Source organism: Panthera onca, chromosome X (genome assembly GCF_046562875.1).
Source record: "Panthera onca isolate mPanOnc1 chromosome X, mPanOnc1 haplotype 2, whole genome shotgun sequence".
Taxonomy (NCBI): Eukaryota; Metazoa; Chordata; class Mammalia; order Carnivora; family Felidae; genus Panthera; species Panthera onca.
Window position 1 is genome coordinate 70,184,850 of NC_138357.1, and position 21,785 is coordinate 70,206,634.

Below are 21,785 nucleotides of genomic sequence, written 5' to 3' on the forward strand. Positions count from 1 at the left end.
TTCTCTTTTTGTCTTTGGCTTTTGACAGGTTGATTACAATGTGTCTTGGGGTGGATGTCCTTGTGTTTATCTTGCTTGGATCCTTCAGTGTCTTGGATTTGTGTAGTTATGTCTTTCTTCAAATTTGGTATGTTTTCAGCCATTATCTCTGAATAATCTCTCTGCATGCTCCCTAACCCTTCTGGAACTTCTGTAATGCATATATTGTTCCACCTGGTGAAATACTAGAAGCCCCTTAGTCTTTCTTCAACTTGATTCATTCTTTTTCCCTTTTGCTCCTCAGACTCAGTAATTTCAAATCAACTCTGTTCAAGTTTATTGATTGTTTCTTCTGTCTATTTGAGTCTGCTGTTGAAAACCCTCTAGTGAATTTATCATTTTACCCATTGTATTTTCCATCCCTAGAATTTTTGTTTCGCACTTTAAAAACTAATTTATCTTTGTTGCTATTAGCCTTTCGTTCATATATCATCTTCATGATTTCCTTTAGTTCTTTATCTGTATTTTCCTTTAGCTCTTTGAACATATTTAAAAGAGTTCTTTTAAACTCTTGATCTAGTAGTTTTGATGCATGTGTTTCTTTAAGGACAGTACCTGGAGATTTCTATCTAACTATCTATCTGTCATCTATCTATCTATCTATCCTCTTTTTAATGGACCTTATTTCCCTTCCATTTACCTTGCTCTTCTTTTATATTATATATATTGATTCGAGCCCTTTGTTCTTTTATAATATAAAAACTTAGTGCAATAAAATTTCCTCTAAGTGCCACTCTATATCTGCATCCCTCAAATTTTGTTTGTTATGCTGTGCTTTCATTTTCATTCCAATTAAAAATATTTTGTAATTTCCTTTGTGATATATTCTCCAGCCTATGGGTTATTAAAATATTTTCTGCTTAATTTACAAGTAATTTGGGATTTTTATACTATGTTTATGTTATTGCTTTCTCGTTTAATGCTGTTACAGCTCAGAAAACCTGCTCTGTATGATTTCAGCTCCTGTAAACTTCTTGAGACTTGTGTTAAGACCCAACACAGGCTCTGTCTTCATGGAATATACAACTTTGCCTCTGGTTATATCCTTTGGTATGATTTCTCTGATAATCATATACACACTCAGCTGTTTCTCAATTAGTATTTGTATGGTATACCTTTTTTTTCACCTATTCATTTCTAATCTATTTGCATATTTGTATATAGTATACATCTAAATTTCTTCCAAACTGGAAACTGAACTCCTTCCAAACCGTTTTCTTCCAGTGTGTAGGTCCTTTAAATTTAGTGCAATTATCAATACATTTTTTTAAACCACAAACTTGATAGTAGCTTACTATTTGTCACATTTGTTCTCTGTTCTTTGTTCCTCGCATTTATGTTAGCTATAACTATTATATTTTACTACAGTGGCTACTCTTGGGCTTTCAGTATGCACCTTTAATGTATCATACTCTATCTTCAAATAATAGACACCATTTCACATACAATGAAATTTCCTACTCCGGCATTTTGGAGCATCCTTTGCATATATTTTGCTTCTATGTAAGTTGTAAATGCCATTACCCTTTCATATTAATTTGTTATAAATAGACAATTATCTTTTATAATTTTTAATGACAAAATATTATATATATATATATATATATATGTGTGTGTGTGTGTGTGTGTGTGTTTGTGTGTGTGTTTTATTCCTTCATTCTTTTTGGCCAATCCAAGTTTCCATGTAGTATCATTTTACTTCTGACTGCAGAATTTCATTTAACTAACCTTTCTTTTCGTGAAGATGTGTTCATGATGATCCACTCAATATTATTTGGCTCTAAATAGCTTCAATTCCCCATTTTTAGAACAGTTTATCAAGATATAATTCACATACCATTCAATTAACTCATTTAAATTTTTCAATTCAATTTATTTGAGCATATTTAAGAGTTGTGCAGCCATCACTATAATAAACTTTAGAATATTAATAAATTTTAATAATGAACTTTAAAATGTAATAAGTTTTAATAATAAACTTTATAATATCTCACCAGTATGGCAAGAAGGGCACTTGCTGGGGCAGGAAGATTGAATGAGGTGGTCTGCAGGTGAATGCTGGGGCAGGACAAGTGGTACTAGCAAGATAGATGGAGAGTGTCAAACCCAGCTTTTGCAAGTGTATGGTTGTCTAGGCTGAAGGAGGGCAAGAAAAATGGTGCTCACCATCACTTCCATCCCAAAGAGAGCTCCTACAGATCCCTCTGCCTCCAGCACACATCCTAAAATTAGTCAATAAATCTCCTTCACATATAACCCAGGTATTTTTCAAACCGATGCTTCTGTGCTTTGTCTCATGCCAAGTGATATGGTATACTAACTCTTAAAGAGCACATACTTTGTTTCCCATAGCCATCCAGCTCTTCTCGAGGTAAGCCCCATTGATTTTTTATTTTTAAAGCCAGACTTTATGGGGAGTTGTCTTCTCAGGGCAGGTCCCAAGGGCCAGGGGTGCTCAATTTGGGGCTTGATCCCTTTACTCCTTTGCTTCTCCACTCTTCTGTACTTGTGATATCCTTCCCGTCTGGTGGTTTGGTTCCTGACTGCATCTCTGCCCTTCCTACTCTTTTCAATGTAAACTTCTCTTTATGACTTTAGTTGTGGAAGATCTGCTCTTCCAGTCTTCAGGTCATGTTCAGAGTGAGTTGCAATACATGTAGTTGTTGCCTCAGTGTGTCTGAAGGAGGTGGTGAACTCAGTTATCTTCCTGCTCCATCATCTTCCTGAGTGCTTTTCAGTACTTCATTTGTTTTTATGGCCAAATAACATTCCATTGTGTGGATATATCCCATTTTATGTATCCATTCATCAGTTGATGGGCATTTGGTTTGTTTCCACTTTGGGGGAATCTTATGCAAGCTTTTGTGTGGATATATATTTTAATTTTTCTCGGGTAAATACCCAGGACTGGAACTGCTTTGTTACATGATAACCCTGCGTTTAATATTTGAGGGAATGGCAGACACTTTTCCAAAGTGTATGCACCACTTTACATTCCAACCAGCAATGTTTGAGGGTTCACATTTTTCCACATCCTCAACAACAATGATTTTTCATCTTTTTTATTTTAGCTATTCTAGTGGGTGTAAAGTAGGTCCTCACTATGGTTTTAATTTGCATTTCCCTAAGGACGAATGTCATCAAGCCACTTTTCATGTGCTTATTGGCCATTTCTCTATCTTTTGGGGAAAATGACTATTCACATGTTTTCCTCATTTCTCAATGAGGTTATATATTTTATTATTGGTTTGTAAAACTAATTTATATCATCTGGATACAAATACTTTCCCCATTCTGCAAGTTCTCTTTTCACTTTCTTCATGGCATTATTTGCAGGAAATAGCGTTTTTAAAATCTGATGAACACTCTCCAGTTCCATCCACGTTGCTACAAAGGGTCATATTTCATTCTTTCTCATTGCCACATAGTACTCCATTGTGTATATAAACCACAATTTCTTTATACATTCATTAGTTGATGGACATTTAGGCTCTTTTCATAATTTGGCTATTGTTGAGAGTGCTGCTATAAACATTGGGTACAAGTGCCCCTATGCATCAGTACTCCTGTAATCCCTTGGGTCACAGGGTAGATATGCTAAGTGAAATAAGCCATACAGAGAAAGACAGATACCATATGTTTTCACTCTTATGTGGATCCTGAGAAACTTAACAGAAACCCATGGGGGAGGGGAAGGAAAAAAAAAAGAGGTTAAAGTAGGAGAGAACCAAAGCATAAGAGACTCTTAAAAACTGAGAACAAACTGAGGGTTGATGGGGGGTGGGAGGGAGGGCAGGGTGGGTGATGGGTATTGAGGAGGGCACCTTTTGGGATGAGCACTGGGTGTTGTATGGAAACCAATTTGACAATAAATTTCATATATTGAAAAAAAATAAAAAAATAAAGACTTCAAAAATAAATAAATAAATAAAATCTGATGAAGTTTATTATATCTCTTTTTAATGTGTACCTTGGCCTTTTGGTGTTGTGTATAAGAAAACGCTGCCTAAACCTATCATGAAAATTTACTGCTATGCTTTCTTCTTAGAGTTCTACACTTTTAGCTCGTATATTTAGGTCTGTGATCCATTTTGAATTAATTTTTGTATAGGGAGTAAAATAAGGATTGGGTCCAATTTCATTCTTTTGCTTGTGGATATCCAGTTCTCCTAGCAACATTTGTTGAAAACACTCCTTTTTACCCCATATAACTATCCTGCCACCTGTTTGAAAACCAACTGGCTGTAAGTGTGAAAATGTTTTGATGGACTTTCAATCCTATTCCATTAATCTATATAACAATCCTTATGCTAAACCCACACTGTCTTCATTGTTGGAGTTTCGTAGTTAAGATTTGAAATTGGGAAGTGTGAGTCATCCAAGTTTAACCTTCTTTTTAAAGGTTTCTTTGGCTATTCTTGAATCCTTGAATTTCCATGAAAGTTTTGGGACCAGCTTACTTATTTTTGCAGAGAAGTCAGCTGGAATTTTGTTGGAGATTTCATTGAATCTGTAGATCAGTTTGGGGTGTGTGGCCAGGTTAAAATATTTACTTTCCCAAACAATGGGCAGGGCATGCCTTTTCTTTTCTTTTCTTTTTTTCCTTTTTATAAATTGCAGTCAAATATGCATGGTGTAAAATTTAACATTTAACCATTTTTAGGCATACATCTTTGTTTCATTAAGCACAATCACATTGTTGTGCAACCATCAACATATTCATCTCCGGACCCTTTTCATTTCCCCCAGATGAAATTCTGTACCCATGAAACACTAACTCTCCATTCCCCTTCTCTTCCCACAATCCCTGTCAACCACCATTCTGCTTTTTATCTGCATGACATTCTGCCAATAACTGCTTTGTCTTTTCATGTTCATTCCACTTACATTTAATGTAATTAATGATATGGTATGATTTATGTCTGCCACTGTCATTTTTTTTCTCATGTTTTCATGTTTCTCTCTCTCACCACTGAGGTACCACTTTGTGTTAAAAATATTTTCTCTCATACCGTTTTTATTGTTTACTACAATTTTGAATTATTTCTTAGTGGTTGCCTCACAAATTACAATTAAGATCTTAATTGAAAAAGAATCTAACTCAGATTAATACCAATTTAATTTCAATACTATGTAAAAACTTTGATCTTTATACCTCTGGACTCTCCAGCTCTTTTGTACTATTATTGTCATTTAAATTGCATCTTTATACCTTTAAAGTCCACCCAGATAGTTCCATAATTATTGCTCTATGCACTTGTGTTTTAAATCGGGTAAAGTCAGAAGAAAGTTACAAACAATATGTTTATGCTGTCTTTTATAAGTGCCAGCCTAGTTAACTTTAGTGATGCTCTCTATTTCTGCATGTGGATTTGAGTTACTCTCTAGTGTCTTTGGGGGATTTCCCCCTTAACATTTCTTGTAAGACAGGCCTGCTAGTGATAAATTCACTCAGTTTTTCCCTTACCTGAGAATGGCTTTATTTCACCATCATTTTTGAAGGCTAGTTTTGCTGGATAGAGAATTCTTGTCTGACAGTCTTTTTCTTTCAGCATTTTGACTTCCCACTATATTCTGTTCCCCATGGTTTCTGATGAGAAATCAGCTGTTAATCTTACTGGGGGTCCCTTGTATGTGATGAGCTGCTTTGTATGTCTGCTTTCAACCTTCTCTCATTGCTTTTGGTTTTCAGGAGTTTGATTAAGCTGTTTCTAGGTGCAGCTCTCCTTGAGTCTATCCTCCATGGAGTTTTCAATCATTTTGTTTCACTAGATTCATAATTTTAGTAAAATTTGGGAAGTATTGGGCCATTACTTACTTCTTTTTAAGTTTACTTTGAGAGAGAGAGAGAGAAAGAGAGGCAGAGAGAATCCCAAGAAGGCTCGTGCTGTCAGTGAAGGGCCCGATACTGCGCTCCATCTCACGAACTGTGAGATCATGACCTGAGCCGAAATCAAGAGTCAGACACTTAACCAACTGAGCCACCCATGTGCCCCATATTTTTCTAACAGTCTTTATTTCCCTTTATCTCCTCTTCTCTCCTCCAGGGACTCTCACTGTGCATAAGTGTTGTGCTTTATCACATCCTACAAGGTCTCTGAGGCTCTGTTCATTTTTCTTCATTACTTTTTCTTTCTTTTCCTCAGACTATACAATCTCAATTGGCTTTAACTTCCACGTTTGGTGATTCTTTTTAACCCCAAATGCAATTTCTGTTGAGCTGGTATCATGAATTTTTCACTGCAGTTATTATATTTTCAACTCCAGAATTTCTGTTTGATATTTTAAAAATGATTTCTATCTCTTTGCTGATATATCTGCTTAATAAATCATCATTCTCATACTTCCCTTTAATTCATAAGACACAGCTTCCATTAGATGTTTGAACATATTTACAATAACTGACTTAAAGTCTCTGTCTAGTAAATCCAATGTCTGGGTATCCCAGTGTATGTCCCATACTTTCCTGTTTCTTTGCACATCTGATAGGCTTTTATCAAAAGCTGGACATTTTAAGTAATATAACGTGGTGACTCTGGAATTCAGATTCTGCCTCTTCTCCAGGTTTCATTGTTGCTGTCTGTTGTTGGTATTTTTGTTGTCATTTGTTTTGTAACTTTTCTGAACTGCTTCTGTAAAGTCTGTATCCTTTGTTGTATATGGCCACTGAATTCACTGCTCGGCTAGCTTAGTGGTTAACTAATGATTGGGCAGAGATTAAATGCTTGTAACTGTTAAAACACTCAGTCTTTTGGGGTGCCTGAGTGGCTCATTCAGTTAAGCATCCGACTTCATCTCAGGTCATGATCTCACGGCTTGTGAGTTTGAGCCCCACATTGGGCTCTGTGCTGACAGCTCAGAGCCTGGAACCTGCTTTGGATTCTGTGTCTCCCTCTCTCTCTGCCCCTCCCCTGCTCATGCTCTGAATTTTTCTGTCTCCAAAATAAATAAAAAACGTTAAAAATTTAAAAAAAAAAACAGTCTTTGACATGTGAGTGACGTGTTTATGTTGGGCATGCCTTCCACACTCAGCCACGCAGGCTTTCATTTCTGCCTTCTCAGACCCTCAAATTAAACCTGAGTTGAGAGCTTAGAGACTTTTTGGATCTTTCTGGAGCATGCTGTGGTCTTAGGAATGTGTCTGGCCTTCCGGATTCATAGGGATAAGGTCACAGATCTTTTTTTTTCAATTTGGGTTTAAATTCTAGTTAGTTAACATACAGTGCAACATTGGTTTCAGGAGTAGACTTCAGCGATTCATCACTTACATCCAATACTCAGTGCTCATTATAACAAGTGCCCACCTTAATACCCATCACTCATCTAGCCCACCCCCACCCACCTCCCTCCATCAACGCTCAGTTTGTTCTCTAATTTAACAGTCTCTCATGGTTTGTTTCCCTCTGTCTCCCCCCCCCCCCATGTTCATCTGTTTCATTTCTTAATTCCACATATGAGTGAAATCATATTATATTTGCCTTTATCTGAAAGGCACACCACATCTTCTTTATCCATTCATCAGTCGATGGACATTTGGGTTCTCTCCATAGCTTGGCTACTGTTGATAATGTTGCTATGAACATTGGGGTGCATATACCCCTTTGAATGTGGATTTTTGTATCCTTTGGGTAAATTCCTAGTAGTGCAATTGCTGGATTGTAGGATAGCTCTATTCTTAATTTTTTTTTTAATTTCTTAGTGTTTATTTATGTGTGTGTGTGTGTGTGTGTGTGTGTGAGAGAGAGAGAGAGAGAGAGCGCGCAGGGGAGGGGCAGAGAGAGAGGGGGAAACACAGAACCTGAAGCAGGCTCCAGGCCCTGAGCTTTCAGCACAGAGCCCAACGTGGGACTTAAACTCACAAACCATGAGATCGTTGATCTGAGCCGAAGTTGGACGCTTAACCGACTGAACCACCCAAACGCCCCCTAATTTTAACTTTTTGAGGAAACTCCACACTGTTTTCCAGAGTGGTTGCACCAGGTTGCATTCCCACCAACAGTGTAAGAGGGCTCCCCTTGTTTTGCATCCTCACCAACACCTGTTCTTTCCTGTGTGGTTAATTTTAGCCATTCTGACAGGTGTGAGGTGGTATCTTATCATGGTTTTGATAAGTATTTCCCTGATGATGAGTGATGTTGAGCATCTTTTCATGTGTCTGTTAGACATCAGGATGTTTTCTGTGGGAAAGTGGCTATTCATGTCTTCTCATTGCTTCACTGGATTATTTCTTGTTTGGGTGTTGAGTGTGCTAAGTTCTTCATAGATTTTGGATGCTAACCCTTTATCAGATATGTCATTTGCAAATATCTTCTCCCATTCTGTAGGCTGCCTTTTAGTTTTGTTGTTTCCTTCACTGTGCAGAAGCTTTTTATTTTGATGAAGTCCCAACCGTTCATTTTTGCTTTTGTTTCCCTTGCCTCTGGGAGATATGTCTAGTAGGAAGTTGCTGCAGCTGAGGTCAAAGAGGTTGCTGCCTGTGTTCTCCTCTAAGACTGATGGTTTTCTGTCTCACATTTAGGTTTTCCATCCATCTTGAGTTTATTTTTGTGTATGGTGTAAGAAAGTGGTCCAGTATCCTTGTTGAAGAAACTTTTTTTTCCATTGGATACTCTTTCCTGCTTTGTCAAAGATTAATTGAGATAATGTCACAACTTCTTAAAGTCCCTGTGAACATCTTACTACTCAGTGTTTTTAAGGATTTGGTTCACCTATTGTATGCCCCCACGTGTTGTCTAATGCCTGAGGCAGCTGCAAGGTTAAACAATTGCCCCTACATGTTTTTGACAAGTGCCCCCAGGGAAAAGACATTTCAAATGGGCAAGCTCTGAATCAGTGCAAATACAGACAGCCATGCAAGTGGGGTCATCCAGAACCAACCATACAGGTCATATAATGACAATTCCCTGGAAGTGAAACTTTGCAGGAGGCCCATCTCCATTCTGCTCCCTGTGGCAGCTGCCAGGCTGCTGGTTTTCACTGAGACTGCAGGCCATCCATATTCAAGGCTACCATAGAAGCCTTGGATAGAGGAACATGGGAATAGGGCCAGTTGATATGCCACATAACTCACTCTTCCTACTGAGATTCATCTGTTTCTCTAGAATAAACATACCTGATGGTGTTGCATGCTTTTGGTGAATTTCCAGAGTTCTGAAAACATTGATTTTGAAAATTCTGCCAGTTTTCTCATGACTTTTAGGGAGGACAGAATTTTCAGAGGTTCTTCTGCCAGTTTTGGCTGGCTTCCAGTACAAACTTTCACTGTGCTTGTCTAACAAGGTGTTTGTGGCTGTGCTTGGCAGTTACATGTCTCTCAAGATAGAACTTTTCTTGGTCACCGACCATGTGAAAAGGACCACAACAGGAGCTGTAGGAGCAAAGATGTATAAGACACCATCTTTCATCTCAAAGTTGTCACTCTTGAAAAACCATCAATTTAACTGGAACATTTCAAACACAATGATTGCCACACCTGCATCTGGTCACCAAATTATATCTTCAGTTCAATGGGAGTTATTTTTGGCCACCATGTCTTAAATAAAACCAGATTTTCACCTGGATATTTGGCAGCAAGCCTGGACTAATATCTCTGGTCACAGCTAACTTCATCTGTAATCCGTTCAGGAAGCTGAGAGACTCTAGTGAATGAAAATGTAGATGAGGGGCTGCAGAGATCTCCCATAGGAAGAGTTAGAAACAAAGATTTGTTTGAACAACTAATTATGGTTTTCATAATTCCATAGCACCAAGTTAGTATTTTCCACTGAAATAGCTTATGTTTATATTGATGCAGCCCACTGCCCTGCTGGTTATTGATAGGCTTCTGTTTAAAACATAGAAGAGGCCCAAAAGACTACTCTTCACACCACAGTATGGAAATATAGCTCCACGTTTCTCCCTCTGAATCAGTCTCTGCATATTTAACAAATATCACTCAGTCATTGATCAAAGATTCCCAACAGTAACCTAAAATCTGAGTTTACATACAATGAATGTCTATTTATGTGAAACCCTTTGAACTGCAAGAGATGCCTGCTAATGTACAGCCGGTGTGTTCAGGGCTTGATTACTCAAGGTATTCTGGGACCTTGGATAAAGATGCCTGTAAAGATGTCAAGAGCCCACAAATGACAATTGTATAAGATAGACAATTTTTATTTTTATTTTTTTAAATATGAAATTTATTGTCAAATTGGTTTCCATACAACACCCAGTGCTCATCCCAAAAGGTGCCCTCCTCAATACCCATCACCCACCCTCCCCCCCTCCCACCCCCCATCAACCCTCAGTTTGTTCTCAGTTATTAAGAGTCTCTTGACAGTTTTTAATTTGAAACTTGGTTCTAACCACTGCTTAGCTGGGCAAATTACTTAGTCTCTCTCAGCCTCAGATTTCCAATTTGCAAAACTGAGGGTAATAATGGGAGGAGGGCTTGTTAAATGTGACACTGTTTGTAGACATTTAGTGCACTGTCTGGCAAATAACTAATGCCCCCAAAATATTAGCTCTAATTACTATCGATAGGCCTCCGAAATGCCACAAATACACAAAAGCTATTATAGTAATCCAAATTAAGAGATTCAGAATCCACTTGCCTCATTTGGCCAACAATGAGTTCCTCCCTCCATGTGCTTGCACAGATGGATGATGGCCAGGAGAAGAGCCCCCTTTGTCCAGGATTCTCCCTGTTATGCTTTGTGATGCTGGGTAGCAACAAAATCAACTCGCCTAAAATTAATGAATTTACCAAGTGACAAATTTCCCACATCTACTGAATTTCCTAATTGTCATTTTAATAGCTTTTGTAGGAATACTCATATTTGGTTATTGAAGCTGAAATATGTTTCTGAATATTAACTCAATGAAGTGGATATACCTTAGAAATTGGGGAAAACATCCAAAGTTGAGGGACTGAGAAATTTCCCCATGAAACTATGATTCTGACCTAAAATTTGTGTTTTACCTACAATGGAACTGTTTTAATTATGCCTGATTTATCTGGGAGTCTTTTGAATGTTAATTCTTATCTCTTCAAAGCACATGCAATTTGGGATATATTTTTCAAATACCTTATCAGGTAGATGTGTTTATTTTTTGCAAAACTTAGAGTTTCTGATCAAAGACAAACATATTGAATTCAAAAGCTATATTTAATTTTAATTTTCACTTAAAATTCAATTATTTTAAGTTGGATTAAAATTGAATTTAAATTTAATTTTAAATCCAAACACACGTGAAAAATCAGTACTTATAATTAAATTCATATAGATATTTATGCTTCTGGGAAGATAGAGTAGAGGTACATCTCCCTATTCTTACCACTACAATCTAAAAGCCTGGGCACCATGTATAAAATAAACATAGGACTCTGCAAAGTGGAGAAGAGAAGGCAGAACAATTAGGGATCTCAGAACCAAAGGAAGAACACAATGGTGAGTTCCCTTGGTTTTCTTTCTGTGCCATATATCCCAGACTTTGAGCTGAAGAAGCCAGCTACCCAGAAATGACAAAAGGCATAAGCAAACCAATGATGATGACAAGGATGACAATGAGAACAACAAAATGGCTGCAACAAAAGCCTGCTGTCTCCAGCATAAGGATCAGAAAAGTGGCAGCCTTGCAAGACAGAAAACCCTTTGACAATAACTCCTCCACTTCAGCCAAACACAACAGAACAAACTATGGCTTTGCCCCCGCTCAAACCAGCAAAGGTCTAACGGGAAGCCTAGAATTCCATATTTGACTGGCAGAAACAGGGGCCACTCTGCCCCTCCTATGTTAGTGGAAATCAATCACGTGGAGATTCTGGAACTATACCTCCACCAGGCAGTAAGGAGACTTCCCTATCCCTGCTGAAATGATTTTAACACCCAGTGGTAAGGAGGCCACTCAATCCACGGACTAAAGAGAAAATGTTCCAGCACATCAAGAAATGAATTGAACTGAATAGAAATGATTACAAAACATATCAAAATATGTGGATGAGCTAAAGCATTGCTGAAATGGAAATTTACATCATTAAGCATTTACATTAAGTAAAAGGAAAAGCATCAAGTCAATAATCTAAGTTCTCACCTCAGGAAACTAGAAGAAGAGCAAAGCAAGCAGAAGGAAGGCAATGGTAAAGATTAAATCCAGTAGTCAATGAAATACAAAACAGAAAACAATAGAGAAAATCAATGAAACAAAAATCTGGTTCTTTGAAAAGATCCATAAAACTTACAAACCTCTAGCAAGAATGACAAAGTTAAGCTACAATGAAATCACTGCATTTGTACATATTTACTGAATGACATTAATAACTATATCCATGATGTTTTACATATAGTCTATTTTAGAAAGCTATGTATCCATGTTCTCAATATGTATCATACAGTGGAAAGAAGAATAAGAGAAACATCAGACTCTTGATTTAAAACAACAATGAGAATTGCTTTCCAGCATAATAGCTAGACTATGGTCCTTCATGACAGAAACTATTTTTTGTAATATCTCTTGTACTTAGCTCAAATTCTTTTCTAAGTGATAGAAAAGATTCCACAGCTCCGCACCATGAGTTCCATTCTTTAAGCTACAAATCATGTCCTTGCTAACTGGAAAGTCCTTGGAGATAAAATGTACCTAAGGTATTAATTGGCCAGGGTCTCGTGTCTCATGACTCAGGTAATGGTAAAAATAAGGTATTTGAAATTTTTTTTCAGATTTTGAATAAATTCCTCCTTCACATTGTTGGAAAGGTCTTGTATTATGTAGACTTGGTTGAAGATCTTCTTTTTGTAAATTCTAATATATGGTGTCACGATTTTCTAACATACATTCTGTAACTGAAATAAACAGTGTTTCTTATTTATATTTTTAAGCATGTGTCTACCTAAAAAGTTCGTGTGTGTGTGTGTGTGTGAGAGAGAGAGAGAGAGAGAGAGAAGGTGCACACAAAGGAGCCAAACTGTTTTATAGATGGCCAAATTTATAACTCAGCTTCTCTCAATTTTTAAAAAATCTTGTTCTTGTTGTTGTTGTTAACTTCAGGCAATAAATTCTGTTGCTCTGTTTGGACTGTTAGAGAAATTTTTACCAAATTCATCTTAAATTTGTTTACATGTCTCTTAATATTTTCCACATTATTCTCCTTATATTTCTTTGAACACAACAGATGAGTGGCTTTTCATGTTCCTCTGCTGCTGCAAACACAACAGCAGCAACAGGGTGGGGGTGGGGAGGTGGGATGTTCATCTTCACAGCAAAATGTACGTCAACAAAAGTAGAAAGGAATGACAGCAATAGAAAGTCATCATTTCTCAACCACAAAATAATAATCAAATCAGACAAGAACCAGGGACAAAAACTAAGGCCAAGAGGTGAAATTTTGTGGGGAAGGAACAGAATACCCACATGGTATCAAAATATCATGCTACAGACTTCTTATAAGTCACAGAAGAACAAAGGTACCTTTACGATGGAGTGATCTCTCCAACGATACCATAAATAAGTGATCAAACTGAGTAATGCCAAGAGCAGCACCTATAGCTAGACAAACTGACCTTCATTCAGAGCGTTCAGATGTGACGTAAAGTGAACTACCCATCATCTATTTAATATTCTTGCCAAAAATGTTAAAAAGAAATCTAAATGAGTGGAAAATATCAAGCAAAACCGTATTGTGGACACATTTAAAGTAAACGGGTCTAGGCTCTTGGAAAATATTATCATGGAAGATCTAAGTTGAGGGACTGTTTGGGACCAGAAGATACTAAAGAGACATGACAACTGAATGCAGTGTATGATACTTGATTGAATTGTCGACCCTCAAAAGGATATATTTGAATACGGGCTGTGTATGGACTTAGATAATATTATCATGTCATTGTTAAATTTCTTCAACTTGACAACAGTAATATGGCTAGACAAGAGAATGTCCATTCTGAAGTAATTGGATGAAGCGTTTGGAACTTGAGTGGTTAAGCAAAAGAAAAAAAAAGGAGAGATAAAACAATGGGATAATATGAAATCTAGGTAAAAGAATGTTCACTCTTCAACTTTGTGCGTTTTGAAAATAGAAAGTTGAAGAAAATGGATTGTTCATATTTTAAAGCTATGTGGTGAAGTATTCTGCAATAAGGTAGGATGATTTCTGGTATTTTCTTGAAAATAATCTGGAAGAGAGGGAGGGGAGAAGGTCCATATGAAATGAAATTGGGTATGAGTTGTTAATGGTTGCAGTCCAGTAATGGTTTCCCTCACCATTCTGTCTTGTATATACAATGTTTCTCAAAGTGTGATTCCCCACCTGGCAGCATTTGCATAACCAGAGAACTTGTCAGAAAAGCAAACTCTGGGTTCCACCCCAGATATTTTATTTTTTTTTTTATTTTATTTTTTAATATATGAAATTTACTGTCAAATTGGTTTCCATACAACACCCAGTGCTCATCCCAAAAGGTGCCCTCCTCAATACCCATCACCCACCCTGCCCTCCCTCCCACCCCCCATCAACCCTCAGTTTGTTCTCAGTTTTTAACAGTCTCTAATGCTTTGGCTCTCTCCCACTCTAACCTCTTTTTTTTTTTTTTTTTTTTTTTTTCCTTCCCCTCCCCCATGGGTTTCTGTTATGTTTCTCAGGATCCACATAAGAGTGAAACCATATGGTATCTGTCTTTCTCTGTATGGCTTATTTCACTTAGCATCACACTCTCCAGTTCCATCCATGTTGCTACAAAAGGCCATATTTCATTTTTTCTCATTGCCACGTAGTATTCCATTGTGTATATAAACCACAATTTCTTTATCCATTCATCAGTTGATGGACATTTAGGCTCTTTCCATAATTTGGCTATTGTTGAGAGTGCCGCTATAAACATTGGGGTACAGGTGCCCCTATGCATCAGTACTCCTGTATCCCTTGGATAAATTCCTAGCAGTGCTATTGCTGGGTCATAGGGTAGGTCTATTTTTAATTTTCTGAGGAACCTCCACACTGCTTTCCAGAGCGGCTGCACCAATTTGCATTCCCACCAACAGTGCAAGAGGGTTCCTGTTTCTCCACATCCTCTCCAGCATCTATAGTCTCCTGATTTCTTCATTTTGGCCACTCTGACTGGCGTGAGGTGGTATCTGAGTGTGGTCCACCCCAGATATTTTAATATGAGACTATAGATGTAGAGCTGAGCATTCTGTTTTCACAAACCCTTTGGCTTGTTTGGAATCTGATGGTTGCAAGGTAGAGTTCCAGGAACACAGTTCTGCTGTAATGAACCTGGAGATTGTAAGTTTGTATACAAACCTGATTTGTGTATGTTTGAAATTCTCCACAGTACAATAGAAAAAAAAAGTAAAGAAAACAGGCATCACAGCTGTTTAGTGGCCAAGTTTTAAAAAGAATCAAGACAAATAACCCCAATGTTATACAGAAACTCCCAGAGGGTAGAAAAGAGAAACTATTCCCCAACTCAGTCTATGAGACTAGAAAACCCTGACCCTGATGGGGCACCTGGGTGGCTCCATTGGTTGAGTGTCGGACTATTAATTTCAGCTCAGGTTATGATCTCAGAGGTTCCTGAGTTCTAGCAGTGCTTTGGCCTACTCACTATTAGTGCGGAGCCAATTGGGGATTCTCTCTCTCTCTGTTACTCCCCCATTCACACATACACACATACACACACTCTCTCTCTCAATAAAAAAATAAGTAAAATTTAAAAAGAAAAAGAAAAACAGAAAACCTTGACGCTGGAACCAGCAAAGATCCTATGGGAAAGAGAAGCTTCAAGTTGATCTCACTCAGGAACAGAAGATGGAAAAATCCTAAGCAAAGCTTTAGCAAACTGAACCCACCAGTATCTACAAAAGATGATCCACCATAAAGAAGTTACATTTATCCTTGGAGAATGAAGCTGGATTCACATTTAAAAAATATAGGTCGAAGGGGGCATGAGAGAGGTTTTTGTATCGGTAATATATTCTGTTGCTTGCTCTAGGTGCTAACTGAATGTGTATGTTTAATTTTTCAAAACTTATTAAGATACACACTTATGGTTTTGTCCTCTTGTGATTATAAACTTCACTACAGATTTTGAAAAAAGCATCTGCAAATAACAGTCACTGTATTAACAGACTGTTAAACAGACTCTTGAACATTTCAATAGAGACAGAAAAGTAAAATTCGATATCGATTCATGTTTTAAGACAAACTTATGAAATTAGAAATATAAGGGAAGCTCCTTAAACCTATAAAGAGAAAGAAAGAAAGAAAGAAAGAAAGAGAAAGAAGGAAAGAGAAAAAAGAAAGAAGGAAGAGAAAAAGGAAGAAGAAAAGAAAGGGAGAAAAGAAGAAGAAAGCAGGGAAGGAAGGAAGGAAAGAAGGGAGGACAGAAGAAAGGAGGTAGGGAGGAAGGAAGGAAAGAAAACAGTGGAACACAACGAATACATTTTAATATGGAAATGTTAACCCAAAGGGGTCCAATTTTGCCATGTCTGTTCCACTTGTAGTGGACGTCCTAGCCAGTCAGTAAGGGTTTAAGAAAACTGTAAATTGATTATTGTACTTCTCTTACTCAAAGATTCACAGAAACCTGCAGACGTCTAAAGACAAATTATTAGATATCACAGAGTTTAACACGGTGGCTGACCTTAAGGTCAATATAGTTTTTAAAAATCAAATGGATTTCTATAAATTAGATACAATTAGAAAATGTCATTTTAAACAGGTATCAAGTACAAGAGCAACAGTACTCTAGAGTATCTTGGGATATATGCCATAAAAGATGTACAAGATCTGAATGTAGAAAAGATAAACCTAAATAGTAAACTAAAATATTAAAACATTAAAGAAGACCCTCATAAATGGAGAGACATGCCGTGTTGGTGACTAGGAAGGCTGGGTGTCATAAATATAGGCAATTCTCCCCTAGCTGATCCATAGATTCAATGAAAATGCAACCCAAATGTGTTGCAAATGAATTTTCAAGGAACATGACATGTTGATTCTAATATTTATACTGGAAGGGCAAAAGGTGAAGAATACGAAAGATACGCCTGAAGATTATGAATAAGATGTGGGGACTTGCCCTACCACACATAGAGCAAGATGTCCTGTCAAGAGGTAAAAATTAAGATGGTGGAGTATTGGCACAGGAATAGACAAATTTATCTATGGAACAGACAGGGAGCTCAGAAGCCGAGACATGCAAAGGTGGACCAAAATGACTCCAGGCACATCCAAATGTTCCTCGGGGGTGCAGGATGCCCCCCTGATTGAGAATCCCTGACATAGGAATATGGATGAATCTTAAAAACACACGCTGGATTTTGTAAAAGTAAATTACAGAATACCAAGGACATGAGTTAAAACTGCACGCGCATGTAGTATGTCACATCCAAGGAGAGAAAAGTCTGGGAAACAAGGTTTGGGGGAACGCAAAGCTCCACCTCACTTCAGGAGTTACTCACTGGCGGGCTTGGTAAAGCCAGCACGCGGAGAGGTGGGAGGACGGTAAGGGGGCGGGGCTTTGGTGGGTGAGTTCCGGTAGAACTCGAAGCTCATTGGTCGCTGGCCACAGATGTGGGAGGAGCAAGGCAGCGCTGGAAGCTCATTGGCCTTTGTGCGAAGGGCGGGAAAGGGAGAGAGAAGTGGTCTTCCCTCCCACCTCCTGTCACTGCGGCTGGAGGCTGAGGTAACCACAGGCTGGCATCAGGAATACGACCCTCGTTCTCCACACATCTTCTTTCCTCCCTCCCTCCTGCTCTGGATCACCAACCCCTGCTCCTCTCCTCCACCTCAGTGGGGTCCCTCCGCCCGCTCCTGATGTCCAACTCAGTCACCCGCATCCCCACCCCCACCCCCAACCAACAACATCGGAACGCCTGGGGGAGGATCCCCTGCCTCAGACCCTTGACTCCTGGCCTCTGGAACCTGAGGCAGGGCATATGCCCCTGCCTTTGATTTTGATGTGGTAGTGGCAGCGAATGACTGGGCTGCCTTGAGACGAGGTAGTACACCCTGGGTTTGGGGGACAGGGAAGGTGTACCCAAGCATAACTGTTGAAGCGTGAAGAGGATCATGGGAGATTGTCAGGAGGTTGTGGAGGGAATACATGGGTTTGAATGAAAGCAGAGAGGGTGTGTTGGTGGAAGAAAACAATTAGTGCAGCGAGGAGTTGTCTGTTGACCAGATCAGGGTCTGGCATTCCATAGGGGGCCAACAAGGATCTAGTCAATGACTAATCGAAGGGATGAATAAAACATAATTATCGAAAGAGGGGCTTGGGATTCAGCAGCATAATATAATCTCATGGGGTGCAAAGGGGTGTCCGCTTAAAGGGGGAAAAAGAATAATTAAGATTACAGTGGGGTGCAGAAGAAGATCAGAATGGGGTGTGAGAGGAAATTCGAACATAGGATGTACATGAGACTAATAACAGAATTGAGTTCAGGAGCCATAGAGTCATGAGTAGGGAGTGAGTGAATGCGGGAGGTTAGGAAGACAACGGTGGAAGTGAATGCCAGGAAAAATAGGTATAGCAGAGTAGAGGATGACACATGAGAAGGGGAGGGCAGGAATTGTTGAAGGGGGCACAAGAGTGAATGTATATGCCTGAAAATGGGGTCTATGTAGAGTGAAGGTAGGCAAGGAGAATGATGATTGGATTGAAAGTTGACAGGAACCATGCCATGAGTTGCTTGGAACGAGGCTTTGCGTGAGTAGGGCCTCCTGGGCAGGAGGCTGTGTGAGCAAGAAGGGTGGGTGCGATCCAATTTCAGCGGTGAGCTGGATGAAGAAGAATCCAGGCACCTCAGGTGGGGATTTTGAAGGGCAGAGGAAGTATGCTGAGGGTAGGGGATCATGTGGCCATCCTGACATCCACTCCTGGCCCTAGAACCATGGATCCCAATGAAATGCCTGCTGTGCCCTGCTGCACCTCCGACTCCCCCACTGGCCTTGAGACCAGAGCCCCATGGGGGATCGAACTTGGCCCCAAAAGAACTGTAAGTTGCTGTGCCCGCTGCTACAACCATGGCCTCAATGACCAAACCAAGGACCAGGAGCACTCCTGCCCCTTCCAGGCTTGCGAATGTCACAAGTGTGCCTTCTTCTCGTGAGTATGGTGTCTGACAGTGGGGGTGGGGAGGGGGCCTCCTCTAAATGTGACTGACTGTAGACTGGCAATCCCCCACTTTAGGGATCCCTGCAGAGTCTTGCCTGCTGAGAGTGCCTTGAAGAGGGAGCAGGGGGCATGCCTAAAGAGGCACCTGACTCAAGGACTGATAACGAGTGGGGCCTCCCCTCCCAAAGCTCACAGCCATGTCCAGAAGTTGACCACTCAAGGAGGAGTCGTCAGTGAGTGTCTCTGGTCAGGGAGGGCGTCTTGGGTTTGGGTGTAGAGAGCACGAGCAGTTCTGCCACCAGTCCTACTACCCAGTTTCGATGTGGCCTTGGCAAGTTACTCCTCAGGGTTTTAGCTGCCCCACCTATAAAACTTTATCAATATGATCTACCAAGTGTTGGTGGGAAGGGGCAATTGGGGTGGGGGTGGAAATGGTTCTCGGTGAGGTGAGACCTCAGATTGGGGGTGAGGTAGAGTGGGGGTGAGGTAGAGTGGGGGTGGAGTGAGGTGGGATGGGTTCAGGGGGGAAAGGCTCATCTAAAGTGTCCCCAGCTTTCCACAGCTGGGAAGGAGAACATCATGTCCCAGCTTGAGGCCCACCCCTGTGCAACCCCCCCCCCGGGGAAGTTAGGAGAGTCTGAGGGCTGTGAGGAGGTTCCCATCTCAGCCACTGCCCAGACTCTTTTGTCTGTGTCCTGAAGACATGGGTTCCCTCTCTAACCCTATTGCAGCCTGCCATATGACTTTGGGGAAATAATACTCCTCCTTGGGTCTCAATTTCCCCGGTTGGAAAATAAAGAGCAGGAACTGGCTGGTCCTCAAGGTCTTCTCAGCTCTGACATTCTGGGCTACTATCCTCATCACACAACATACCCATGTCTCCTCTCCATGGGTGGCCTGGTGCTGACACTCCACCCTGTCCTCTCGGCTCCTGCAGGCGAGCACCCAAGGAGGTCTGCTGATTGGTCAGGTCCCAAAATCTTTGTCTCTGTCTTGGACTCCAGCAGCCTTGAAGATGCAACTCACAACTTCTCTTTCCAGGAAGACCCACAGGACCCCTGCCCTGTCCAGCATGTGCGTAGAGTGAGAAGGACCACGGAGCTAGTTGTATATTGTGTTATTGTATGCCTGGCCTTTGTGCTTGATGCCGTGGGTGATACAAGGAGGAAGTGGAGGTGGCGACCGATGAGGAGCCAGAAGGAGGGGGAGGGGAGGAGAAGGACAAGAAGTGGGAGGAGGAGGAGGTGGTGGTGGAGGAACAGGAGGAGGGGAGGAGGAGGCAGCATCTCAGACTAGTGGGGAAGGGCAGGGTTCTCCCAGCCTTGCCATTTCCTATTTGTGAGAATATGGCCATTTCCAAGTCTCCATTTCCCTAGCAGTGTACTGATGGGGACAATATCATAAACCTATAGCATTGACAAGAGGACTAGGCCACGTTGTGCCACAACGTGGCACATTCCTTCAACGAATGGAGGCTGTTAGTCCACATGAAGCAGATTGATGGGATAGAAGGTCCTGCTGAAAGGAGGGCCATGGTGGTCAGGGCCACAGAGCCCAGGGGAGAGTCCAGAGGCCCTTAGAGAAAGCTTCCTGGAGATGAGCCAGGCTGGTCCTTCAAGTTCCATGGGGACTGGGGAATATGGAGGTGAGAACCAGTCCCTGGACAGGACAGTAATCACACCTCTTCAGGTGCCTTGCAGATTAAAATGCAGACGCCTGTGATTTCCTACACCCGTCACTGTTGCCCCGAGAGTTTTGAAACTGCTGGCAGGAATGAGTGTCTTCAAGAAAGATATACAAGAAAGACATAGAAAGGAAAACAGGCCAAACAAGGGAAAGGACTTGCACAAGCCACAACGACTAATGGCCAGCAGGCACTCAGATTCCTACATCCAGATATTGCAAAATCCTGGCCCTGTTTGTCTACTGCCAGTATGTGTCTGCCAGAGGGTTTGATCCCCTGGCCTCTCCTTCCTTGTTTCTAGATGCTTAACTCTGGTCCTCCAGCCATGTGCCACCCTTGACCCTGTCCTCACTGCGGCCACAGATCCTGGAAAATAGTGGGGTCCAGGACCCTGGCAGGGGCCAAGCTTAGTGCATGGGAAGGGCAGATGGCCTCAGGGTGGGTGGGGCCTTCAGCGGAACCGGGGGCTGAAGGGACAATTGCAGGACGTAGGGAGGCGTGGGTTTTCAGTTCCCGTCCTCTCACACCCTTTCCATTGCAGGGTCCTGAGGCTTCTGACCAGGACTCAGTTTCTGCCTCCTCAGAGTGGCAGCGGAAGCTGGAAGCCGCTGAGGCTCTGCTGATGCTGAGAAACTCTTCTCAGGCATCTTCTGGCTCCATCTCCCTGCTCCAGCCCTGCGTGGCAGCAGGTAGCCTGGTCCTTGAAAGGAGAGCACAGCACGGGGTGGGGATGGTTGGGAAATGGGACGGCGCTGTGGTAAGTAGGGCCTATCTGGGAGTTCTGGTTTGGTGGGTTGAACCTCCTTGGGCCTGGGGAACCCAAGCTCCTCAGCCTGATGTCGGAGATGGCAGGTGATGGTTTCTCAGTGAATCGTCAGAACTCTGTGCTCATCAGGAAATGCCCAGTGCATTTGGTGTCAAGAAACAAGGAAACTGAGGCCCGGAGAGTGGCAGGGACTTGCCCT

At 40.8% G+C, this 21,785-nt stretch overlaps 1 protein-coding gene across 1 annotated transcript in view; it reads left to right on the top strand.

Annotated features, from left to right (window-relative positions):
- LOC145713618 (doublesex- and mab-3-related transcription factor C2-like) overlaps positions 1 to 21,785 on the top strand; it is a 35,609-nt gene that overhangs the window by 10,638 nt on the left and 3,186 nt on the right. Inside the window, exons 2-5 of the mRNA XM_081792499.1 lie at positions 18,909 to 19,127; positions 19,212 to 19,369; positions 20,074 to 20,210; positions 21,362 to 21,509. Of these exons, the coding sequence (XP_081648625.1) occupies positions 18,913 to 19,127; positions 19,212 to 19,369; positions 20,074 to 20,210; positions 21,362 to 21,509 (658 nt within the window). The 5' untranslated portion in view covers positions 18,909 to 18,912. The remainder of the gene's footprint in view (positions 1 to 18,908; positions 19,128 to 19,211; positions 19,370 to 20,073; positions 20,211 to 21,361; positions 21,510 to 21,785) is intronic.